Genomic DNA, 27877 nt, shown 5'->3' with positions numbered 1-27877 from the left:
GCAATCTAACAAAAATAGTACAAATGTAAATCAAAATCATAACCTAAAGATATCATAAGCTAAATTATAAATAACCAAGAACAAACAGGCAGAAGATTTACAGAAAAAAAAATATCCCCTGTCAAAAATACAATCAAAAACCAAAGAAGCAGGATAGGCTAGTAAAGAGAAGAAGAAACGACATCACTATCGGATCGTACACCCATGCGAACATCATAGGTATATGATTCAAGGGTGATGCTCCCATCCAACCACCCGCCCACATATATTGAAATATGCATGGTAGTAATAAAAATTGTGAAACAATCAGTCTTTGAATTTTACATAACAAAAAACAATTACACATTTTTATTTATAACTGCATGTTGAATTACAGACTTAAATAACATCTTTATGAACTACAAACATTATCAGAAAATGGCTGTGAGGAAAATTGTTTTAAATCTCTTGAAACGAAAAATAAGTACTGAAGAGGTCTTTACAATTGTAAAATGAAACTGAAAACTGCCAGTTACCATTGGGTAAAAAAAAGTTGGAATAGACCCGTCACAGAGCACAAACCAAAAGGTCTGTATTTTATAGGTTAAAAAAAAATGAAATCAAAGATTTGGTGAGAATAAGTGAAAAGGCATTCGTTGTAATAGAAAAACTGAGAATTTGTCTCAAGGAAATGAATCCCGGGCATTTCACATTCTCCTGTTATGTCCCAAGAGCCACTTTACAACATAAATAATTTTGAAATATGTTTAAGCCTAAGCAGAGAATATAAGATCACCATCTGGTCAAATAATACAAAACTTGATATTGTACACTTTGTTTCAAGTGACCCCATCAACAAACTCCTTTAAATATGTTTTATACAACATGGAAAAGTTCCCATTAGTTTTGAAATAAATAACGATTCTGTGAAAGATTGTAGTTGACATAACTTATGGTATTGGAAAGAGGTTTAAAATATATATTTATCTATATTTCAGTTGACAAATATTGCTGCAAAATTAAAAGCAAATTAAAAAGCCTTGCAAATTTTGACACAAAAGAAACATGACTAATTCTTACTGAATCAAACCCTTGGCTGTGATTGGTACTTAAGTAATGGCGTAATTAGAGTAAAATGTTAAGTACATTTTGTAGTAATAATAATAATAACAACAACAACTAATAATACATTAATAATAATATATATAATAATAATAATAATAATAATAATAAAAAATAATAATAATAATAATAATAATAATAATAATAATAATAACAATGATAAATATAAATGAAGATGATCCTGATGATGATAAAATAATTATCAAAATATCGATATAATACCTGCTTCTCTAGTGTGTCAGCCTGCCATCCTAAGACATGTCCGATCAAAGACTCATTGTAGTAGTTTGAAAGTGATGCAGTCAGCTTTGATGTCTCCTCAGTCTTCAAGGGCATTGCTGCAATAAGTGCCTGCTGACTGATGGCAGCGTTCTGGCTACTGCTGTCACTGGGAGTTGGACTGCCGCTGAAGACAAATGATATATGATAAGTGAATAAGTCAAGACAGTTCTCTTTCAAAATCATTTGGGGTTGTATAATAGCAGATCAGCGACAAGCAAAACAAATCAAACAAAAAAAAAAAAAAGATTTCCAATCCTATTGATAATGCTGTAATTTTAAAATGATGTTGAATAAATTAAAAAGTCACAAAGGCAATTCTAGGTAAAATATTACCATTTCGATACCTCAATTATTTTTTTTTAAAGTTAAAATATCTAGAAGAAAAAAAGAATCTGTATTGTCATAGCTTGGCACACTCAAATTTAATTTATAAACACTGCAATGCCTTCCAAGAACCCGCCATCAAATGAGAAGTTAAATTTTGTTAAGACAATAGTATCAAGAACAAAAAATAGATATCAGTGCTGATGGTGCCAAAAACTGAAAAGGGAGGAAAATTTTGAATGATTGCCTTTAAGCCCCATTATTTTATTTTTACAGCAATCACCCCCCCCCCCCCCCCCCCACCCACACACACACACAATTTTTAGAGCAATTGAGATGATAAACTATCATTGATACTCCAGCTTTTAGTGAGTGGGAAACTGCACCTATTTGTTCCACCACACATCAAATCTCCCACTGCCAGTACATTTAATTGAGGGAAATATAACTTTTAAAAAATGAGGAAATTCCTCTTCTGACTCAAAAATCGCGGATTTCCGCGGATCCGAGGAAAACCATCAGCATTGAGATATAAACTGAAGGGTGTTTAGACCTGTAACAAAATTGGCTGAAAATTTTTCGACAAACCACAGTCATGATTTTTTCAATAAAAGAGTGCAGTATAAGAAAGAAAAGAGATGAGACAATGTATTACTATTACTTAAATGCCTTGTAGAATAAAAGAAATGCTAAATAAGCAAGTAATTTTTATGAGGACTTTAAAAAAGTAATTCCAGCTATGGTTTTAGTATAGGCTTAGGCTTTTCAAACACTTAGTAGTACAAGCCCTCCTAAAATCATACCATAACCCTATGTTCATACTTTAAACCTCACTTAACAGCAATTGTTTTTCCAGAAGTGACCAATTTAATTCCTTCCTCATATCTTTATGGGTGCTCGACAAAGAACTTTTGAGCCACAAACCCTGCACCCTATAAATTGTGCGTGAGGGCATAATTAAACCTTTACCAAAAGAATGTATCAAAGTTGGTACTTTCATAAAAAAGTGGTCCATGGGAGTAATTTTGCCGATGTTTTAGCCGGATAATTTATGTTGATCAAGATAAATAGCAGCCATTAAAAAACAAGTCTAATAATAATTTAAAAAAAAAAAAAAGATTGCGATGAGTCCTTTCCCTTTACATCGGATGAACCCATATTTTGGATGATCCCAAATGTCAGTTTTGACACCTGTCGAACACAGTGAAAATATGGATCGGGATCGGTAGTCCACCCCTACCTGAATATATTATTAACTTTAAAATTCCTCGATGTCTCGGAAAGAAGTTAAAAAAAAAAAAAATTCTACAAAAAATCCATTGTGGAAACCTGGTTGCTTGTCAAAACGTCGGCAAAATTACTTCACTCGGTTGGACCACTTATAAGAAAGTACTTCAAAGTTAAAAGTCAATGACTATGCGAGCAAAAATGATATAAATAAAACAATTTTTTTTTTTTTTTTTACATTATGGAGATGTAAATATATTCAATGAGAAAATTCTCGGCAGTCGCGTTTAAAATGGGAAAATGAAGGAATCAAAGTCAACAGTGAAAGACCGTGAAAAGCATGAGTGAAACACTGACAGAAAACTAATTTGCACATAAATTAATTACGTACCACTTTTATTTCTTATGATTAGGTACCCAATCAGGAAATGATGAAAAGGTCAACCAGTTTGTATAAAACATAAGGTAATCGAGATGTTTTAGTTCTAGTAGTAATCGTATAACTTTCGATTTGAAGAAAGTGTCAATATAACTTAGCTCCGCGCTCGCATTTTACTCTCTCATAATTTTACTTTCCACCATGTAAATGTGGTCAATTTTGGCTTAGACAAACAGTGAAATTTATTGCTCAGCAACTCTCTTTGGGATCACGACAGGTTGGAAAGTGAAAAAAGAATTTCATGAAGGCTGTGTAAAAATACACTGATATGTGTTTAGATATGACAATTCTAAAAAGTGTCACCTAACCTTAGCAATATATTTCTCGTATAAATGACCCATGGGTTATGCGTGGTGCTCCGGAACATTCCCAATTATGTTACTTTCATTCGACTACTTTTCACGAATTCTTTCTTCCTTCATTTCTTTACTTTTTTAAATATTTGTCTTTGACAAATTGACTGATTTCAGTTAATTGACTGAGGTCGAATTGTGTAACAGTAAATCATACCTTGAGCTTCTACTGGCTTCTGACACTGGGCTGGCTCTTCCACCAGGAGCCAAGTGGCCCTCCTGCTCTTTGGGCCCCGGACCTCCAACAGACATACCTATTCCACCCTGATGCATAAACATTTGTTGCTGGATGGAAGAAGGGGGTGGGTGGGACGATGGGGTGCCACCACCCATAGCATTGCCTGGGTAGGGGGATGTTTGGCTTGTGGCAACAGGGGCTGTCATGGAGCCCTGATTGGGCAAGGCTGAAGTGAAAGAAAAAAGAGTTCACTCATAAGAACTATATAACTCAAGGTTGAAAGAACATGAAATTGGGACTACTTTCAACTGGCGACTTTTGGAGTGAACATAATCCTTTCTATTAATTTAAGTTTGACTCACTTGTTGATAAACAGCATGTAAAGTTAAAATATCAATTTTTATGTCAGTTACTTCCAGAGGTAGATTGAATCGTAGTGTGTATACAGATAGATTTTCTTCACTTTTTGATAAATGAAGTTCGAACTTTGCACAAACCATTTCAATAAAATGTCTCAATATCTGTTTGGTTGTTTTTGAGTACTAGAAAAAATAAGAGGATGATGGCAGAGTCAAAACATAGACCTGAAGTTAAAAGCATTTGAGAAAAAGTGAGACTAGGGGGACTAATTGAAATAAGGAGCCGAGGAAAATTCTTAGAGTAATCTATTAATGCATCGTTCTGAAAACTTCGAAAAGTCCATCCTTTGTTGGTTTGTTGTTTGTCTTTAAGGGTTTTACGGCGCTTGCAACATGTTTAGGTCATATCAGCGCCAGTAAAAAGGAAGAAAATTGGATAGTAAAAACACTCTAGATGTACAATAAGGACTTGAGGACAAAGTAAGATAAGGGGAAATGATTCAAATAGGGAACAGATGTAGATTCCAAGAACACAGTATCAGTGTACTTAGTTTGAGATCACCTAAAAGTCTTACAAGACACCAGCACAAGTCCCCACTAAGAGGAAGGAATACACTCAAATGTTTACAAATCATATGTTAAGATTATTTTCCAGTGAGATTGGAAGGATACACATGCATAGTTCAAACTACTATGAATGACATCTGTGTATGTTGGGATATCAGTTGTCAGGTGCAAAGGTTGGCAGAAGCCTCAACCCACCAAGAGGGGATCTAAACACATTCAAAACTTTGTGGTAGAAATATATCTTAAAAATCCCTAAGTGACCGATCATCTTCACATGAATGCCAGGTTTAGGCCAAAAATAAAAAAAAAAGCCTGAAATTCATTCCCAACAAATTCAAGAAGCCTGAAACTTATTTTGGAACATGACCTACTTCTACATCAGAAGAACAATTTTATGATGGGGTGATCTAGAGGCTAGAAAGAAAGTAAAATCCATTTCCAAAAGCCGGAAATCTTGCACCCATGTCTTCAACTTGTAATCTTGAACTTAAATCTTGTATCAAGATCAATATAATATATATGAAAGACAAAACATAATAATACAAACTTACTGGAGGATGAGGAGGTACCTTGCTGGGCTCTGTGTATGGACATACTGAGGGCTTTGTGAAGCTCCTGAAGAGTTTGGATTGCTGAAAAAAAAAAAGAGAAAATAATAGTGAAACTATTGATTTTAACTGCAACAAAGCTAATGGTCATTTTAAGGCTTCCTAAACAACAAACTGATGACCTATTGATGAGGGTTAGGAGTGGAGAAATTTATTTTTTAAAAAAGAAAAAAGAAAAAAAGGAGAGCGAGAGAGACAGAGAGAAAGGGTGGAAGACTTACTTTTATCAATCCCACCGCCTTCTGGGGCAGCAACTGTTTGCCTGTTGACAAGTGTTGGGATGGGGTTGCCTTGTTGTGGTGGGGAGCAGGAAGATGACTGTTGTTGCTGTAGGGTGATGGTCGTGGTCCCTCCAGGGGTGGTGACGGTTGTGGGGGCTGTACTGTTGGTACCGTTGATTGGGCCAGAATGATGGTGGGATGGAGACAAGCAGGATGGTGGTGACATGTCCATGCAGTCTTCTGAAACAGATCAATACAACAGAAATGTGAATGAAACTTTACAGTCTTACTCAGCTTAAATAAAATGTGCTGGACCAATTCGTATTATATACAGACCTGTAAATGCTAGAAAACAAGCACTTTTTCCCAACTGAATTTTTTTTAAATATTTAAAACCCCATTCTCAATAGCTTTTAGATCGGCTGAACGACTGACAAAATCTTCTGGCATTTTGAAATTGAGACTAATGAAACTAAGATTTCAAAGAAAACATCAGCTGTGAAAACCCTTTACCGGTGACTTTAACTTCATAAAACTGCAGTTTCATTCATGTATAATTTTTTTTACTTTTGTAGAAAGAAGCCTAAAAATAGGACATACATTCTTTGACTTGAGCCACAGTCTGATTAAAACAACTTTTCAAGGGAATGAATAAGGTAGGGGGATTGATTGTTGACTAATTCTGGTAGGATTATATCAAGAGGATAAACAGGTCTGTATAGTTTGTCAAAATAGAAAAAGAAATCGTTTGTAAGATATTGACCCCCTTTCTCCATCTAAAACAGATACAAAGATCTTTTCCCCCAAATAAAAATGAATGAGAATAACTCCCTAAACATAAAAATTAATCCGGTTCTCAACAGATTCTAGTCACCGGTTTTTTTTTTTGGGTATCCCTTTCATGACCCTCGAATGTAAACGACAAAAAATAAAAATGGTATGCAGGTATATAAATTCTCCAATCACTATCACTTGAAAAACAATTATGAAGTAAATGAAATAGTCATTTACCAGGTAATGTCTATATTGAGAAATTTTGATACAAAAAAAAAAATGAAGCAAAATCGTCCTTAGTTCACAAGAGAGACAATTTATAAAATAGGAACTACATCGTGTTACACAAACAGAAATGTCCAATTATGATTGTTAGAGTAAAATCCAATAGAAAACACCATTAAATTAAGACAGCCCAATCTTGCACCTGCACGTCCATTTGAAAATCATCATTGTGTCTTTCATCGAATCGCAATATATAAAAGTCAAGCCTTTTTAATTACTACTACCAATACTAATATTAACAAGTTTAAGATGACAGAGGCTAGACCAAATGCTGCTAAACTATAAGGTTTAGTTCAAGCACATTTGAATCGTTATGAAATAACACTTTTCACAATGAGATCAGAACTTCAGAACAGACAAAATATAGAAAGAATCCAACTGGCTTAGCTTCATCACGAGTGGGTTTTGGGATAAAAATTAAGATTGGCTAAAATGTGTAGGTAGACAATTGCATATGTATTTTCTTTGATGCAATATAATGGTCTCTCAGTAGTAATAGTAGTAGTAGTAAATTGAACTTCTAAATGTTGGAGAATTCCTACCTATATACCTTGACAAGATAAACACAAACAAAAATGGAGTATACTTATTTCTCTTTAACCTAAACCGTTATAAAAGTTTGCTTGAGGAAAAAAAAAAAAAAGAATCAGATAAAGAATTCTTTTTTTTTTTCGTGGATCGAGTTTATATTTCATAAATTAATAAAGGAAAAATATTTGGATGGAAAGTAGTCGAGGAAGTCAGATTTATTACTGAGAAAGAGGAGCAATACGGTTGAGCCGTTGAGTGATAAATCACGAAAGAATAGAGTGATAATTACTCAGATCTCTATACTGTATATAGCATTAATATAGGGATGGAGCCATGTTACCACAAGAAAGTCGCAAAGCTATATCTTTGGAATTTACTACATAGCTGCCAACCCCACACCATATAAAAGTGTATGATCAGTTAAGAAAAAGTGTACAATCCTCATCAATGCATGCACTATGCAAAATTCAATGATAATACTTATCGCATACAGGCTATTAGAGGTCATTAATCACAACCTCAGCATTGATCAAGTACAGCAGGAAATTATCTCGCAACAGAGTTTTTTATTGAATTTGCTTTCAATTTCAGTCACCAGTTAGAATTCTAATGAAGCATTTTCAATCACATAGAAAAACAATAAAAAGACCTAAGCTACTTTAAAATCACAAATCTAATCCATTTACAAACGCATTTACCACCTACAGAAAAACGGTATGATCACACCGAAAAAGCATAAAGTGTATGGTGGGTCATAAAAGTGCACAAATAGGTTTTTTTGGCATAAGATTGGTAGCTATGTTACTATTAACTTAAAATGGATATAAAGGCAAACATCTCAAGGTTCGGCTTCCGTCTTCAGATGGAAAATTTACAAATCAGTTTGTCGCTGCACCCATCTATATGTTATCTATTGACAGATTGCTTGAAATAACTCTAGATTAAGAACTTACCATATCTCTGCCCATCAGGCCTTCGGTGATGATGCAAAATCTCCTGATTGCTTCCAGGCTTTCTGACATCCCTTTCGTCCCGTTGTTCCTCTGAGGGCAGACCATTGTTCCCGGTCAGCACAATAGATGCGGAACGACCCATGTGCTGGTATGAGGTAGAAGAGGAGTTATGGGATGAATCCAACCCTCCTCCACTGCAACTGGTTTTTTCCTGACCCAGTCTATACATCTGCTGATGATCTCTATCCCTAGACCCCATACTTCCCATGTCTTTATTTTCCCTTTCCCTATCCCGATCTCTGTCTCTGTCTCGATCCCTGTCTCTCCACTGGTGACCTTCTCGCTCCCGTCCACTAAGCATTTCTCGTTCACGCTCACGATTGTGGCTGTCTCTGTTTGAGTGGAGCATTGAATCACGACTCGACTCGGACATGTCACTACTGTTACTGCGGTGGTGACTGCGTGAATGGTCATGCTGCTGTTGTTGATGTTGCTGGTGATCACTGCTAGTGGAATGTCTGGCTGAGCGATTGTCTGTGTTAATTTTATTTGCTTGAGTCTGAGAAAGCATTTTAGACTTGTTCCCATCTTTAGACCGATGGTCTGGGGTCTTGCACCTGGAATGAAAATGATGCAAAATGATTATAAATAAAATGATAAATCAAGTTCAATAAATGTCACAAACAATAAAGCCTAGGAATATAATAAATTAATAATGAAATCCAATTCAGATTCAACAAAACGTCAGAGACAATACTTAACAGCTATAGCAGCCCAATCCCTCCTTACCTTCCTGAAAACAAAATTATGGGCTGAGAATTAATTTCAGAACTTTAAACCAATGAAACTGGAGTTTATCACAGCTTCTGATATAAAGGACATTGCTACTCTATCAATATGATAATTTACTATTGCAAACGCTTGCAGTCAGAACTAAAATATCCAGCTTTCCTATCACTAGGTCAGAAAAACCCTTGACTGCACCAAGAACAGATGCAATCTTATTTATGTATAATAGGAGTGCTCTACCAACTGAAATACAAGGATCCCCTTCAAAAAGCTTGGTGGATAAGAAAAAAAATCATAAAAAAATATGTAATGTAATCACATTAAGTAAGTGTCAGTGATTTTGAAAAAATGAATGAATCTTTTATAATATATTTAGCAACATGCCACTAATTTCCTCAAAATGGTATTATGTTGGGGTGAACCTGATAATGAATAATGAATTTGAAATCTAAATAATGAAATTTTACTTGAAGCAATATGCTCAAATGTGCATATGGATGCAGCCCATACGGTTTAGGTATCAAATTTGGTTATTCTCTCACCATTTTCAAATCTGAATTTATCTAGCTCATAATACAAAATTGAGGTGGTATGTTATAAAAAAACAAAAAAAAAACTACTACAACTCCTACCAACCATACTATAAAAGAACTTGTCATCTGTAAAATATGATTTTTGTCTGCTTTGAGTCTGAGGGATGTTTTCACCACTCTTAAACTAGTTTGGTCTTTTTCTTTCTTTTTGTTGTTGTTGTTATTACAATACAAGACGATTTGATTTATGAGAAAAAATACAGGCACAGGTACGACTACTACAACTGCTACATTTACCACTTTAAATAAATAATAATTTTTAAAAACCCGAACAGTTGCAATTGTTCTCATAAAATATTTTTTTAAAAAAAGAAAAGAAAGAAAGAAAAAGGAGACAATGACAAAGATCAGTAAAACAATCTCGAAGACAAAAATAATTTCTTATACATGACAAGTTCTTTCCGTATTAGCCTTATAATATTGAAAATACAGTGCAGCATAGAAATCTCGAACAAATCAGGACTGGGCCTATTTGTTCAAGATTTCCTTCTTTTCTAGATTTCCGTGTTCAGTATTTTACACACAAAAAAAGGAAGAAGAATGTGACGTTGTTAACATGTGTGAGTGATTTTGATAAGGTCTCAGTAAGACGTGTAATGTTTAGTGTATCTGTCTCATTCAGAGGTGGGATAAGGTTCCAATGAGTGTCTATATTAAGAAGACAAAACAAGCAGGTCACATTGTTGATAAAACACTCGGTGCATTAAGTTTTTACCCATGAATCTGGTACTTAATCACAATCACTCTTCACTCATCTCTACTGCTCCTCTCCTTTCATCCCATCCCCAATCACTTTTTTGATATTGATATAACAGTTATCACCTCAGGTCATTATTGCCTTGCTAGTCTCCTACTGGTATTGCACACAATAGGAGCATAAAGAGTGGCGATCATGTACACCAGACAGAATCTTTGCACAGACACTACTCAAACAATCTTTGCACCCCCCTTCAAACACACGCTCACATACACACATACACCTCCAGACAAATGCACGCAAGTACATTAACTCACTCGCTTAATGCCACGATGATAACTTTCATTTCCGTTCAATACAAACACTAAAAGAATGTTATAAACAAATGCGAAAGCGAATGTCCAGTTTGTTTGTGATTTTCGTATTGGTCTTCAAAAGTGTTCAAAATTTTCGTGTTGCCAATACTATGAAAATAGAGGGATTATAATAGGAATTGAGACATTTTCAAGATTCGTGATTTCGAGATTTCTGTGCTGCATTGTATTCAAGACCGCAACTCTGAAACAATGAAAACAACGAACAATCATATCTTAATGAGTTAGGAGTCCAAAATATCATACAAGGCAAGAGTTAATAAGAAGAAATATAAAAATCTTATAGAAACTATGTTCTTTATCCTCAATGAATGAAACAATTCATTTTTCTCATCATCATAACAACAATCCTAACAAATCACTGCTTTGAGATCATGGGTCACATATTTGAGCACCAAGCCTTCCCAAGTCTGACAACGTTAAGGGGCCCCGATGGCTTAAATGGTAGAGCACTCACTTAGCATGCTTAGTGATCGAGAATGATCTTGGGTAAAGTCAAGTTGTTTTTTTCCTAATCCCTGTTCACCCAACAGTGATTGGGTAGCTGGGTTTGGAAGTCTGGAAAAAAGCACTTTTTGATAGAGTAGTGGCATACATCAAAAGGGTAGCAAGCAATTGAGGATCCAGTACTAAAAATACTTAAGTCACACTTTCATGATTTTTTGCTAATCGGTGATAAACTTAAAGCACAGTCACCTCAGTTCACTCACCTATTATTTTCATGATAAATACGATCCCTATATCAATACTACAATCATATTTTTATACACTCTATATAGCCTAATCCAAATGTTAACCTTTTTTTTCTCCCAAAACTAACTTCCTGTGGCTTAAGTACTTTAAGCATTAAGGCTCTTCAATTGCTACTGCCCTTTTCTCTCTAGAGAAATCGGGATAAACTCCAGCTCCATGGGCCCAATGGCTCTGAAGGACTAATGTTAATGATATTGTATATGCACTGGAAAAAAATAAATAGAGCTTTAATAATTGCAAGGGTATCCTGGAAGGAAAAGAAAACAAATCATCAAGTACTCCAAACTTTAGGAATAACATCAACAACGATCATTTCAACTATTAGAAAGAGGATAACCCGATATTTCGGCCACATCAGAAGGCACGACTCACTACGGAAGACCATTGCAGAAGGAAAAATAGAAGGCAAGCGTGGTCGAGGACGAAGAAGGACAAGCTGGCTTGGAAATGTCGCAGCATACGTAGGAAGCCCCATAAATCAATGTGCGAAACTCGCAGATGAGAGAGAGAGCTGGCGAACCATGATCTCCAACGTCGTGTCCGACATGGAACATCGGTAAAGGTAAAGGTAAATAATTATCTGATAAGAAAAATGTCCTGCTACAAGTATCCAAACTTATGTAGCTCATAATCAACTCACAATTCACTATTCCATTCCTTTGGTTTTTCCCATTGAGACACTTCTGTCTTGCAATTGTAGTAGTATCGTTTTCCCGAACTGCTGATGTGTTCTGACCAATCCCCACACACTCGGATTGCAGACTTTTGGACTTGCTGAAATAAAGAAAAACAAAAGAATAAAAATTCTGAAGTTCTTTGTTTTCTTTGGCACCTTAACACTCTTTAAAAAGGTACAAAGATTATATATAAAGTAAGGTGGCACCTCAGTTTTGATTTTAAAAACAGGATATCAACTTGATCATTTAGCAATGAAAACTCACCAAGCCATATTTTTAAAAATGTAAAAATCATTCATGGTCTCTCTGTATTGGAGAGTATATATATGTTTTTTTTTAGTCTGAAGAAATTTAACTGCCTTCTAAGTCATTCCAGAAACGAAAATAAAAACAAACACATGACAAAAGGACAACAAGATAGATTTAGAGTTCAGTTCCTGCGCGACTCTTGAATAGTAGATTCTAACAGTATATCTACTCCTAAGCTCAACCTCAACCAAAATCCCAGAATTCCGTGAAAGATTATCAGCACTGATAAAAGCTAGCTTAAAAAAAAAATAAAGAGAAAGAAGAATCAGATCAAGTTTTTTTTTTTTAAGGGATCGAGTTTAGTTTAATCTTTAAAAGCATTTTATTTTCTGATTGAATACCTTACCTTCCAATCAAAGATGATTTAATTTTAATTTTAATTAACAAAATATTTGTAACAAATACTGAAGTATGAATAATATCTGAGGACACTAAAATTAAAAGCATATCGATGATAACATGCATTTTTTATGCAAATCTGTAAACATGAAAGGTTTTTAGTGCAAAACAGGTGTCATATACTCAATTGAAATTTTAAAAGTTGTTGAAAATCATGTATGTTAGCACTAAAGTAATGAAAAACCTGCAGAATTTTCTGACCACTCAAAAAAGATTGAACACAAATTACAATTTTTAAATACTAAATACACTACCCTAAGCGGGAGAATTACAAAGAGGAAATAGGAAGTGCTGCATATGAAATCCAATCTTTTTTTGGACAGTATATTACTTTTATATAGACAGACAGATGTCACCAACCACATCGACTTTCCTTTTTTTCTTCTACTTCTTCATATCAAACTCAACTCAGCAATCGTGATGCTGGAAGTAGTGGTGGTAGTCACAGAGACGTACTTAAAAATTTGGTTCACAGGAATTTCAAACACCATCCGGAATTTCAATGCCAAAAGAGGAATTTCCGAAACAAGAAAATTTGGATGGTATCTGACATTGTCTTTATATACCCTATAATTCTAAATTGATAACAGATTAGAACTATACGATAAGTAAACACAATGCCAAATACTATCCCATCCTAAGTCCCTTATTTCATATGATTTGTTTTAAAGGGTTTTACAGCGCTTGCAACACATTAAGGTCATATCAGCACCAGTAAAAATGAAGAAAATGGGATAGTAAAAAGTTATAGAAATACAATTAAAGCACCCAAGAAAAGGTAAAAGAAAGGGGAATTTGTTCCAATAGGAAACATGTAGATTCCAAAAAGCATACTATCAAAGTACCTAAAAGTCTCATCCAGACACAAGCGCAGGTCCCAACTAAAAGGGATACACTGTTTACAAATCAGATATAATATGTAAACAAAACAATACAGTGCACAACAGAAAGATGATTTACAAAACAAAAAAATCATCTCCCAAAACTACACATTTTCGCAATCTCTTGAGATTACAGTATTAACCCGTTTATGGAGACACCAAGATAAGTAACCACTTTATAAATATAAAAGGCTCAGGAATTGCAATACCAAGGGCCATTACGATTAGAAACACCCCAAAGAAGGGATCAAGAGACCCCAACCATGGTACTTGTTTTGATGCTAGTGTTGATATAGGTTGTAGTAGTGATGATGCTCTAGTGGTCGTAATGATGATGTGGTGGTAGTGGTTGTGGCTGTGTCAATGCTGTGATTGTGGTTGTAGCAGTGTTTACTACTACTTCTACTACTACTACATTGGTTCAAATATGGGAAATACCCACCTATGTAATAGTAATAAAATACAAGTTGAATACCCCAAAAATAGTCTTAGCGCATTTATTTTGGACCTATAACCTTCTTAGCTCCCTATTTAATAATAATTTTAAAATTAAGACTCGTACAAAATATTACAGAAAAAAAAATATAAATTTAAACAATCAAAACAAAGTATTTTCAGTTGTATTATGAAGGTTTTTTCATGTTTATGTTCATTGGCAATACAGTCTGTGACGAGCGATTTTCTTTCACTGCGTGATTTCTTTATCATTCGTCAGCATCTCGTTTAAAACCACTTCAAACCTAGTGGACGAGACATATATTTGATTAACACCTCCATTTAAAATACTCAAACATGGACAGCCTTTCTCCAAGAAAGCCCCAAATCTTTCTAACGGAAATTTTGGTCGTTAGGTGGGGAAACATTTCCATTGTATAACGGAACACTCACTTTCAGCTTAAGGCTTATTTACCTGTTCAAATTGTCTGCCCATTGTATCCATGCCCCTGCTAATTACCTTTTCCAAACAAGACTCCCAACGTGCATAGGCCCTGAGGTTCTTGTCTCGTTCAAGAGTAGCTAAAATTGCAATTACTGTCTATCTCTCCGCCGGTAATTCTCCGTTACTCTGTATTAATCAAAGCCTATGAATATCATTGGCTATCTAAAACAGGAACATTTTTCTGATTGGCTATTTTCATTTCACAAAATCAAATTCATCTCCGAATTTAATCACACACACGCTAAGAAGCCCAAGAGAGAAGAGCTATCCCTCCAATTTCAAACTTGTAAAAACTTCTCGGCTGGAGGTAAAATGAATTATTGGTTAACATTCAAAGTGGAACGAGATATTACTGTAAACTCAATTTAATCTGTTATTAATATTATAGTTTGTGTATATATTTTAATTGTGCTATTCCATGGATGTTCGTAAGTTGGAATACCTGTACAAAACTATATCTATATGTATCTTATACTATAGTTAACATTTGCTTATGATCTATGCTATTTTTTCATTTAAATATTCAATATGTATATTGCTTGAATGTCTGTACCCTACCACCAATCGCCGGCCACACATCATAACCTCAATTATAATTAATAAAAATAAATAAAGAAATACCAGGGACACAACCCTGTTAAATTCTCATCATGTAAGATAGCTCGACTGTCAGTTGATGTTTAATACTAACTACCATTATCATGGAGTTACTGCTTCTCCTTGCCTTTGTCGGCAAATAAAGGCTAATTATGATGTGTCGCTCAAGGACGATTCGGTGGCGAAAGACAAACTCGATTGGCTCTAAGACCTTGTTGTTTTAACTCTTAATTGAAGGTCCTGGTCCTCTTCCGTGTCCTTGGAGCACCCAGTCGTGCAGAATCCCTGCATCCCAGTCCTTGGACAGTGGTAAACCCCTGATGTCAGCCTTAACTATAACACACTGTTGTGAAGTCCAGAAAACTCTGCAAAGCAGGCGCCAACCCTGGAACTAGCTGATACATTTGCCTCAGTCAAGCAAGCCGGCAGGATAAAGATAAGCCAAACGGGCTTATACCATTTTCAAATGCATTTTCCACAGACACAAATGATTATATCAAAATAAATTAAGTTATAAGGGATCCTAAGGCAATTCTTGATCTCCCCTAGATTAAACCTGAGCCGTTTGTGGTATAGGTTGAGTGGTGCAGCTGGTAACGAGAGCCATAGCGCACATACTAGTTCGAATCCAGACCATTGAGCTATCGGTCGGACTCGATCCCACAAAAATAACACACAACCCGCCACACAGTCCTTGATTGAAGGCTTCATTGTCAAAGATGTTGGTTTTATTTTATTTTCATTTGACAAGTTCTATTTAACAAGAAGTAGAAGCTTAAATGAGATCTGAGACCATTTGAAGTATAAAATAAGCTTATATGCATAATTCAATGCAAATCTTCAAAAATGGTGTGAAAGGTTTCAGTGAAAACCAGCGTTTAATAACCAACTGAAAAGATAAATATAGGACCAAATGTGATGCATCAACTGATGTGTCCTCTGTCAACAGATCAACTGTATGATACAAAGGTGACATGTGTTTAAATAGTCTACAAAGGACAGGTGCATCAGTATTTCCTAGTATTAAAAGTTAACATTCCGGTGGTCAATAATGATAAAGCCGACAGAAAAGTCCAAATATGGCAGGCGATTATTACATTTACTTTTATTAAAAAAACGGAATCTCCGGTATATGCCGGCCAACTTTCACCCATGGTAGTTATGATGTGGTTGTGGTTGTTGTAGTAGTAGTGGTAGCAATGATGATGTTGTATTGGTGGTTGTAGTAGTAGTGGTAGTTATGGTGTTGTGGTGGTGATGGTTGCTGTTGTAGTGGGTAGTGATGTGGTGGTGGTGGTGGTGGTTGTTATAGTAGTGGTAGTAATGATGATGTGGTGCTGGTTTCAGTGGTAGTGGTGGTTGTAGTAGTAGTGGTAGTGATGATGTGGTGGTGGTGGATGTAGTAGTAGTGGCAGAGATGATGGGGGACCTTGGAATTGGATGTAGTCGTGGTGGTGATGGTGTGGTAGTGGTGGTTGTAGTCTCAATGGTAGTGATGATGGTGTGTGTGGTGGTGGAGGTTGTAGTAGTTGCAGTGATGATGTGGTGGTAGCGGTGTTTGGGGTGGGGGTTACCCTTGGAGCAATAGGTCCTCACCGGCATCTGACAGAAGTTGCCCGTAACCGGGGGCGGGGGGGGAAGGGAGAAAAGTGATGAAATAGAAAGTTAGGAAAAAAGAAAGGAGGAAATATAAACAAGACAAAATGATGTTGAGAACGAGAGGGGAGGGAGATGTAGATAGATAGAGAGGAGGGGGGGTGAGAAAGTGTGAAAAGTAGAGTAAAAAAGAGAGTGATAGATATTTCATACACTACTGATATCATTGTGGTATACGTTTTATATATATGTAACTTTTGTATATTTATTTGTAACGTGATTGAGCATCACAGTGATGAAAATGTGTGATATAAATGCCATGTATTATTAATTATTATTATCATTATTATAACATTTGACTTTTTAATCACACTGTCTCTTATCTATTTTCTTATACGACGCTCATTTATTTTCAAAATTGTGTCTATGGTTTGTCAAAAAAATTCAGTAAATTTTTGTAGAGCTGTTACATACTTGCTCTAGCACTCCGCCAAAATCAATTTACCCTGATTTTTACCCCTCAAATTACACTGCTCTGCTCGGAATACAAGAAATTACTATTTATATTGTTTTTAAAATTATTTCCAACTGGAATATTACTTATCATAAAATTATCAATAACATTTGATTCATTTACATCTCTAAAAATATCATTACTGTACATTTGGCACTGATACATGAGTGAGTCAATCAATAATAAATATACAGACATCATGTTGCTACAGAAATTAGACATCAGTCTTACTACAAAACATACCTGCACCTTATTCAGGTCAGGAATAGATAAAAAAGGATCTTCTAGTTCACCCATCTCAACGACTCACCTCTTTATCTTTTGAGTTTTGTTTCCCACTATTAGCCAAAGTGGTCTTGGTACTACTACTGTTACTATTGTCTTTATTCTCATGGTGGTGATGATGGCTGTTCTGTTGTTCTGAAGATGGATGATGGTGGTGCTGGTGATGCGGATGACTTCCTCCCATTGATGACGATAATGGATTCTTAGAATGTTGTTGCTGTTGATGATGTTGTGGCTGCTCTGATGATGATGAGTGATGATAATGCAATGACGATGACGATGATTTGTAATCGCCTCCTGCACCAGGAGGCTTTGAGGATGATGAGTATGATTGGCTATAATCCCTATTATTTGGACCAGGTCTCTCTCCCTGGAAGCTGCTAGAGCGTTCCTTTCTGTGTCCCATTGAGGAAGATGAATGATGATGATGTAACGAGGATGAGGCCACTGATGAGGACCGGTGAGGGATGCCGCTGGGGTCAGATGACATGTGTGACTGGTGGTGTTGTCCTTCTCCTTCACTGACGGGGAAGTTGGTCTCCATAGGAATGGGCCGACCCAAACTTCCTGTTGCCAAGTAGTGGCTAACTTTCTTCTCGGCCAGTGTAAGGGATCCTATGGATTAGGTGAAATTTAAACTATGAATTTAATGAAAACAAGATAGTTAAAGAGATAATAACCATTAAAGTTTTTTTTAAAAGAGAAAAGAAAACAACATTAAAGTCAATAGTTTTGACGGATATACTATAATATTAAAGATTTTTTCGCAAATTACAATAGAAATGATCATAAAGAAAATAAAAGCGCAAACGCAATATGGTTTTTGTAATTTCGCTCGCTTAGCCATCCCTAAAGCTACATTTCCACTGAACAATCTGGCTGAATAGCTTAAGAAAAAAATCTACCCACTTTCACACATGAAAAAGAAAGTTACTAATCAGGAATGCATTTCTTAGCAAGTGGTAGGGTAAAATGCTTATTCGATATCTTGCATTAAAACAAGATTCATATATTATTGAAAGCAGAAACAGAACACAGCTCTGTTTTAGTAACTGAAGAGAACTGATTGTAATCTAGCACGCAATGCATCTATTACACACAGCAAATCCCCTCACTTGGTTCTTCTAGTTCCATAATCCATTGATATAAAAATATTCTACAAAATTTTCTGCATGTTCCTTCACCATTTCTGCCTAGCTGCTCATTGAAAAAACTTGTCTGGACTTTCAATGCCTTCAAAACAAAACAAAAAATCTGCAGAACTAAGTTGTTCATCATCATGATGATTCTTTCTTTTTATTATAACTGTATGTATTATCATTATAATCAAATAAATCATCATTCCTCCTAATATAAAAAGCAAGAAATGACTATCATATTCATTGGCAAACAGGAATAGCCTACCTCTTTTTTCTTTATTTCTCTCAATATAAGAGGACTTGTTCTGATATCTGGGACTATCACGATTGCTAAGGTGTCCATTGTCATCGGCACTGTCTGCAAACACATTACTGTGGTGGTACTGCATGTCCTTGACAAAAGTACAGAACAAAATTGATTAAGATAAAAATGGTTTTAAAACAATTTTTAGCGAAAGCAAAAAATCGAGTTCACAAAAATATTACACAGAGATATTAACCCAAAATGCATCTTACAGGTATTTCAGATAATAGAGGAATTTTCAAAGAACAGGAAATTCCACATATTATTATACATCCTTCAAAATATATAAATAATAAAAAAAAAAACAAACAAAAAAAACCCCAAGAGAACAATCATTAAAAAAAAATAGTTGGCTCTCGATTAGCCTTTTAAATTTAGATCTTTGGTCTCCAACAATAGCAGATGGATAATGATGATGCGGTGGTGCTGGTTGTGAGTTTGTAATCCCTATGAGCACGAGCGTATTGCCTAGACAAAGTAGCCTAGGTAATCTATACAAATATTTTTGAGCTTTTTAGCTGGAAATCCCTTTGTGCAAATCTTATTCCTTAACTACTAAAGTAACCTCCACTGATTATATCATAATAGAATCTTTCTTAAAATTTAAACATAAAAAGATATCTTACCTGATGCAGATGGGCGTCTTTCCGGTCAGAGTACCTGATGATTAAAAAAGATAAAGAAAGATTATTTCAAACTATAGAGCATCAAATATCTGCAATTCCTGCCTCGGTTAGCTTTGTACAATTCTATAAGTGCCTCTGGTCTCAGATACTTAATCTCAATGAGGAGTCAACTATAGATAGTATGCAGATGACGTAACTCAGGTCTTTGTCATTGGTTTTTGCCATCCGCGTTTATGAGTAATGCTCACTGAACTGTATTAACCTGACTATAAACGTTCATGGATACACAGTTTTGTGTGTTGGTCCGTTATACTTCCGGATGGCAATGTTATGAGCTTCTTAGCCAAGGGCATACTATCTATATCCAGCTTATTCATACTGATGAATGGGTGAGAGAACAAATTTTTTTTTTTTTTCAAATTGAAATAAGTTATGGATATTGCTTTATTTCTCATTTTGATATTATTAAAACATATCTGCAGCTGTCACTAATCAAAAAATTTTGTTCAACCTTGAGATCTCTTCTTTATAAACCTCTTTCAAAAGGCAGACTCCAAACTGGATATTCCCAGTGCCTCAGGAGAAAAAGAAAAAAAAGAATGAAAGAGTAGAGTAGGCTGTAGGTAGTCTGATTCCAGCCAACAGACAGGTGCCGAAAAGTGAAGAGAAGTGCTAGTTTGGGTTAAAAATTTGATTAACACAATTTCACATAATCACTGTTGCATTATTTTTCACAGTATCTGAATGGTTCTAGTATCATTTTAAAGATCAGAGATCAATCTTTCTTTTGGTATAATTGACATCAATGTAGGCATTTATCTATCAAAAATTATAATTTTATTAAAATTACATCATTTGAAAACTTTTTTGTACTTAAAACAAAAAAATAATTGAAAGAGAAAAATGCCAAAAATGTCTATGCCAAATTTAATCGAGATTGAAGGCGGCCCAGTATGGTTAATTTTGGCCGCCAGTGACGAACCCTATTTTCTTCTCATGCTAAAGTCCCATATCAATCAGCAGTCAGCTTATTGAGAGGCTGTCCAGTGGGGAAATTCCCAGTCACAGATTTGAGCTTTTTACAATCATAAATTTTGAGTATTAAAACACAACAAGCAGGATCCAATCCATGCCATTCAGCGAAGTAGCCAAGTCACCCTATTCCGCCTCCGAACAGGGCACATATGTTTACAAAGCTGGGTATTGGAACAACCCCTTATTGCCCATGTGGAACTGACCATGAAACCACTTTAAATGTGCTTATGAATTGCCCATTATACAACGTGCAACATTCGAACCACTGCTTTTTTTTTTTGTTTGTTTGTTGCTTTAGGTCTCTTCCAACACAATTGAGGTTATATGAGAGACCGCTGAAACAAAAAAACAAGCAATCTAACAAAAATAGTACAAATGTAAATCAAAATCATAACCTAAAGATATCATAAGCTAAATTATAAATAACCAAGAACAAACAGGCAGAAGATTTACAGAAAAAAAAAATCCCCTGTCAAAAATACAATCACAAACCAAAGAAGCAGGATAGGCTAGTAAAGAGAAGAAGAAACGACATCACTATCGGATCGTACACCCATGCGAACATCATAGGTATATGATTCAAGGGTGATGCTCCCATCCAACCACCCGCTCGAACCACTGCGTCACCCTTACAACACTCAACACACAGGGATGTAAATGGCAAATGATAAAAAATTCTGAAACCAACTCGCACACTCCTTTTAAAAAAATTGAAACTACAGATGTATTTGTAAAAAGCTAATTTTAACTAGTAGAGTATGTGTAGCCAATTTATCACTATGATAATATGTATACTGCATAAAACTAAGACCTATTGATGAAGTGGAGATTTCTACTTTCCTTTAAAGAAAGATCTAAGATCATCACCTGATTTCATCTTCTTGGATGGTTGTTTAATTATGATACTTTTATCACTGCTACCACCACTACAAGTAGGCCTACTACTATCACAACTACTACTACAACAACTACTACTACTACAAACATCAGTATCAACAAATTTCCTTTTCAAAGAAGGCATTGAAATTTCTTTTTCTTCTGTTTTAGATAATGGACCAGTGGGCTTATTTTGCTCTATTGCTATCCTTACTTCATCTGCTCTTTGATGGACTGATACTTTTTTAATTTTTGAAACCTTTGCCTTTGCTGGCTTTTCATGTTTAGTCTTCATTCTCTTTCCAGCTGTTTGCATGTAGTAGCAAAGGGCTGAATCGACAGGACTATGTACAGGATCTTCTCTATGGAAATACTCTACACAGCTCTTTTCACATTTAAGGAATTTGTATTTAATCTTGTGGATGGCTTCATAAGTCCCTACATCTAATCTGTTTGTTGTGCCTGTGATTATATTATTCATTACACTGAAAGATGATTCTACTCTAGGCCCTGTGAAGATAGAAAGACAAGCTCTTATTACCGGACCTAGTATTTCATATTGGGGGTTTGATATCACCTCTGTCCACCACCTATCTAATTTCTTCTCTTTTATTGATGAAATAAATTTGGTATCACTTTGGAGGGTGGAAGCTGCTGTAGAAAATGTATCTTTATCCTCAGGTTTGACTATGGTTGGCAATAAATCATAAATATCTTGTAAGCCTAATGAAGCCCTGCTATGACCACATAATTCTGGATCAATTGTTGAAAGGAGGGCTAAGTTTTTATTGGTAATGGGAAGCTTGAACTTAAGATATTTCCCTGTCTCTCTGAAAGCTGAAAGCACTGTTTTCCTGAATGCATTTGCTTCCTGACTATCCATGTCAATTAAAATCTTCTGAGTAGCATCACCTACATAAATTCTTTTCAAAGGATGTATCTTATCACAATCAATGCTGATTTTGCTGATGTCCCTACTAAACTCATTTACATATTCATGAGTCAAGAAGCAAGTCAAAAAAGTCTTAAAAACTAACACAGCCTCATCAAAAAGTCGATGCACCATTGGCTCTTTCTTTTCAAAGGTAAGAATGAAACTCTTAAAGAGAGGAAGAATGCTGACAATGGTATTAACTAGTAATAAACTTTCTTTTGATTTCATAAAGAGTTTGCAAACTATCCTCCTTTTTCTCTCCCTACCTGCTGGTGTAAGTTTTTTGTTTTTAAGTCTGTGTAAAATGAGCATTATCCTAGTCTTAGAGTCTTTCTTTACATGTCTAAGAAGAGCAGATATTTTTTGTTGTTGTTCTTTCTTTTCTTCTACAGTGAGCCAAACTGAATAAAAAATTGTAAGGGCATCTTTTATCTCTAAGAATCTAACTGAGGCATCATAAATTGACATCCATCTATGTCCAGCTCTCTGAATGGGAGTGTGCTCTGGCAACTCCATCAGTCTACAAATTTCCTTCAAGTCATCTCGTATATCTGAACTATAATCAAAGTCACCAAATAAATCATCCAAGAGCCTGATAAGCATCCCCTTACTATCAAGAATTGATGTGAATTTCTTCACAGCATTGTGAATATGGTGACAAACATCTCCATCAATATCAATGATGTGAGGTGCAACTTCCTTTAATCTAGTCTGAAAGCCATTTAATGAGCCCCTCATATAAGCAGCTGAGTCAGAAAGCACTGAAATCAAATTTGTAAAAGGTATCTGATCTTTTAAAAACTGGTTCCTAACAGCCTCAAACACTGTCTCTGCATTTACAATTGTCTTTTCAATGCTAGCATATAAATCACAAACACTTTTCTTCAAATGACTACAATAGTAACAAACTAAAACATTAAGAACTCTCTTTTTTGACCCCTTAGAAGTTGAATCATCAATATTAAGTGAAAAGGGGCTATTTTGCAAGACTTTGACTTGACCAGGCGGACATGCTCCAGTTCAGATAAGCCATAGCGGAGCTTGTAAGTGGCTGTTTGTCTCTCCATGTGCATTTGAGCTAATGATTTTTGATCTTTTGCTAATTCCTGTGCAAATTGAATAAGGTGAGGTGCCATGGAAAGCGGTAGAGTATGCTCGGCCATAAAAGAACACAGGAAAGCCTCCTGGTGAGTAATTCTATCCTTTTGTGAAACTGGCCTGGGGCCAGTAGGCACAGTGGAGTCTTCCCTAGCAAGTCCTAAACTATCTAAATTAGGAGCTGCTCCATATGGGAGAGGCAATGTTGTCAAACTCTCATCTCATGTAGTTCCATATCTGAAGCAGACGTCGGAGGTCATCTTCCGCCAAGCTGATCTATCTCTTGCCAATTCTATTAAAGCAGCGCCACCTTTCTCAGCTTCATCTGTCCAAGTTCTTATCCCTTTCAAATACGTTATTCTTTGTCTTCCTCTTATTCTTTTTCCATTCATCTTTCCAGTCAAGGCGAGTATTTCCAAACCAGGGTGGCGGATAATGTGTCCTAAAAATTCCATTTGGCGTTTGATGATTTTTGTTATCAGTGATCTTTTTCTGTTTGCCATTTCTAAAATTTCTTCATTTCTTTTCCTTTCCATCCATGACACCCTCATCATTCTTCTGTAAAACCACATTTCCACTGCCTCCAGTCTTTTAACCATGGTCTTGTTTATGGTCCAGCTCTCACAACCATATAGCAGCACAGACAGTACATAGCAATCCAGGACTTTGATTTTTGTTTTCATGCTAATATTCCTGTTTTTCATAATTGTATGCAGCTGGTTGAATGCATTCTTCGCCATACCTATTCTTTTCTTTATTTCACAATCTGATTTTCCATTGGATGTTACATTGAAGCCTAAATATTTGAAACATTCAACTTGTTGTATTGTTTGTCCTCTGCTTGTTATTACACAGGCTGGTGGGTTATTATTTTTAGATACCGTCATACATTCTGTTTTAGATATATTCAGTTCCAGTCCCATATTTTCACTACTCCTGACTACAACATCCAGTAATTCTTGTAGTTCATGTTCAGATTCTGCCAGTAGAACCGTATCATCTGCATACCTCAGATTTGTTACATTCTTTCCTCCAATACACACCCCCTTCTTATGTTCGATATCTCTTAATATCATTTCACTATAGAGGTTGAATAAATCTGGAGACAAAACACACCCCTGCCTAACTCCTCTTCTAATAGGTGTAAAACTGCTTAGTTCGTTGTCAACACGCATTGCTGCTTCTTGTTCCCAGTACAAATTCCGTAATATTCTTAAATCTTTACCATCAATGTCCAAGGATGATAGAATTTTGAATAGTTTTTCGTGTTGTACTTTATCAAAGGCTTTTGAATAGTCGATGAAACACAGAAAAGATCTTTATTTACTTCAATACATCTAGAAGATGAAAATGTTCCATCTATTTTGTCTCTGGTAGCTTGCATGGCTGCTGGGAGTCTTTGATTTGAAATATCTATGGCTCTGTTACGTTCGTGTGATTTACTTTTAGAGTGAACTTTTAGGCATCGAACACCACCTCCACTATATTTAATCTCAGATTTACAAAGGCAACACCATGCAAACCCATCCTTCTCTATCTTTCTGATGTAACTTGAAAAGAAATCCCCCAGATTGTCTTTAAGGGATAACCATTCCCATCTAAATTTGTTTGTTGATGTTACATCTATAACATCAATAGGAGATTGTCTATCAACAAATCGATGTTTTGATTTTGATTCAGTCACCTTTGTTGATGCCATTTTCAAAAACGCCTGTCTAAATTTATAACTACAAAGAACTAAAGTGAAGAAAAGTGGTGAATCTAAAATAAAGATTGAGGATTCTCAGTTTAAAAATCACCCGATGCCGAGATCTGATTGACTGATTGTGATTGATTCTGTAAGTTCACTCTCTTACTAAGACCCAAACAAAACAACGTGATTGGATCGTTCTAGAATTTTCTAGAATCTTATCTAAGTATCAGAATTACGAATCCAAAACCAGAGAAATCAATGTAACATAAATTTAAAACAAACACATGCGACAGTAACAAAATAGATTTGCTAAAAATATCAACTTAGCTTCGGGTTTCAACCAAGAAGAAATTCACAAATTCCGCCACACTTCAACAAGCATCCATTGATTTGCGAAAAAGGAAAACAAAACATCCGGTAGTGGTATTTATACATTATGTTCGATATGTAGCCAAAGTGGCTATTTACCGAACAAAATTTCAGAATTTTTTTTTCTGAAAAACCTCTATTACTGCCATGTAGTTCAGAATCAGTCAGAAATTTTCTGTCTGAATTCATGGCCTGGAAATAACGTTATCACGTTTGTAGTGAAAATAACCTCTTCCGCAACCAAACAGCAAGCGGAGTGTTTCAGTGCACACAGAAAGTGCTTGTCATGCCTGGGCCTATATGCACCATATTATATTACAGTAGTATTTAATAATACGTTTTTGTTAAAATATTTTGTTTTATCAATTTGATCTATTTATATTCTTTTTATTTTCATTTTTTTTCTTATGAATTGAAATATTCTGAATTCAGAAAAATTCTGAAAGATTTACATCCCTGAACACAAAGCTCTGGTGAGGCTGAGGACCTAAAGCGGACCGCAGACTTCATAGCAGATATCGGACTGCAGCCATAGATGTCCATCAGAGGAACGAAGAAGAAGAAGAAGAAGAAGAGTATTTAAATCACCATAACTTAAACTTTGGGAACTGTTTATCCTAGATCTAAAAGTAAGGTATTATATTAAACAGTTATTAGAGGGTTGTCTGTCTCATGTCAAAATGAATTACTAATTTTTTAAAAAAAGTCAAATTACCCAATAAGAGCATGGGAGTTATACACAGGCCTGCATCTGCCCCCTGAAAAAAATTGCCTGAAAATCGACGAGATGTTTGGGTCCGGGGGTTTTCAATATAACATGAGCAAAGATCCCCATTTCCCGGACTATTTTCTTAGTTTTTACTAATTCAATAGGCTGTGAAACAGAATGAAAACTTTTTTTTTTTTTCCGGTGGAACGAAATTGCCGAAAATGCTGGTAAATTTACAGACCCGAATACAGTAACATTATGATTCAATTGCAATGACTTATTGCTCCAAGTTTTAATTAATTTTTAGAACACCAACATGCATTCTCATACGGCTTAACTGGTTATTTTTTTTGTTTATAATTTTGGTTTTTGTGGGGGAAAGCAGGTTCCAACCCCACACTTTCCCCCCCCCCCCCCCCCCCCCCCCCCCCCTTTGGTTATTTTATTTTCTGGTCTAATTTTGTCATTTTGCCCTGGATATCTGTCACTTTATTTTGTTTGGCACTACTTGCAGGGGGAGGGTTCTCCAAACATGATTTTTTGACCAGTTTAAGTTTATAGAAAAACAACCAATTCATGGCAGAAATGGTACAGTAGTCCAGACAAAATACACACAAAAATCCAGAGATTGAGTGAGTGATTGAGATTTTCTCAATAAAATAATGTCGTTTTCATAATCAGTGACTCAAATATATATTTGAGTGGTGAGAAGATGATGTTCTAAAAATTGTCCAAATTCTCTAGTCATGATCAGTCGAAGCAGCGTTGAGATTGATATAGGGCTCTCTGTCTACTTCATCGTTCGTCGTTTGTTCATTGTTGTCGTACTGGTACATTGTCGAGGCTGTGTCCATCCATGGTTGATGACAGGTAGGCTGCTGATCAGCTGTAATGCATCAATATGGAGATCATTTCCTCACAATGTCACGTACGGAACATTATGAAGGCGATGATGACCAGTCTTGAATGTTATATGGTTTCCAACTGCTGTTGCATTTTGTAAACAAACAATTTCCTGAAGATTCAGATGGAATCATGAACTGTTACCACTTTCGTCCTCCGGGTTGCACTGCCAATTTCCAAATTGGACGGTCTGCTGAGCTCTGCAAGAAAAAGATCATTACTTGCCCTGACTTAATAATAAACTGAATTAATATACAGTTGCATTTCCTCTTCCCTGAAGCCAATTCTTTGATCTGCAAACGAATAAAAGAAGTTATCATCTAAGATGGCGGACATATAAGCAAAATAATATTGTCTATATAACAGTAAACATTACCCATCGTTGAGTCTGGGCTGTTTCCTTGCATGCATTACCATTAATGCTATGGAACAATAGCAAAAAGTAATGCAAAGGAATAGACTAAGGAGGGCGGAAAAATAATGTCATACAACCAAATTTTCGTCTGCATTCGTTCGAGTTGACGCCATATTACATCCGGGATCTTTGGTAACATTCGCTCCTCTTCAAAACATTCTAAAATCTTT

General features: G+C 35.6%; 2 protein-coding genes across 3 annotated transcripts in view; both read right to left on the bottom strand.

The window, feature by feature from the left end:
- Positions 1–27844, bottom strand: part of LOC144959040 (uncharacterized) — a 30748-nt gene extending 2904 nt beyond the window's left edge. Inside the window, exons 1-10 of one of the 2 annotated variants that reach the window (XM_078891381.1) lie at positions 27669–27844; positions 19676–19709; positions 19011–19137; positions 17632–18221; positions 12049–12182; positions 8203–8819; positions 5660–5899; positions 5382–5462; positions 3884–4130; positions 1324–1507 (exon numbers count right to left, since the gene is read on the bottom strand). In XM_078891381.1, coding sequence (XP_078747507.1) covers positions 1324–1507; positions 3884–4130; positions 5382–5462; positions 5660–5899; positions 8203–8819; positions 12049–12182; positions 17632–18221; positions 19011–19137; positions 19676–19709; positions 27669–27709 — 2295 coding nt within the window. In that variant the 5' untranslated portion in view covers positions 27710–27844. The remainder of the gene's footprint in view (positions 1–1323; positions 1508–3883; positions 4131–5381; positions 5463–5659; positions 5900–8202; positions 8820–12048; positions 12183–17631; positions 18222–19010; positions 19138–19675; positions 19710–27668) is intronic. The other variant, XM_078891382.1, reaches the window with a different exon arrangement.
- Positions 1–27877, bottom strand: part of LOC144958803 (uncharacterized) — a 304414-nt gene that overhangs the window by 33281 nt on the left and 243256 nt on the right. The gene's annotated exons all lie outside the window — the stretch shown is intronic.

The sequence above is a fragment of the Berghia stephanieae genome, chromosome 13 (genome assembly GCF_034508935.2).
Source record: "Berghia stephanieae isolate SIO BIC M18660-M18661 chromosome 13, UCSD_Bste_1.3, whole genome shotgun sequence".
In the NCBI taxonomy this organism is placed as follows: Eukaryota; Metazoa; Mollusca; class Gastropoda; order Nudibranchia; family Aeolidiidae; genus Berghia; species Berghia stephanieae.
This window is presented reverse-complemented; position numbering and strand designations above follow the sequence as displayed.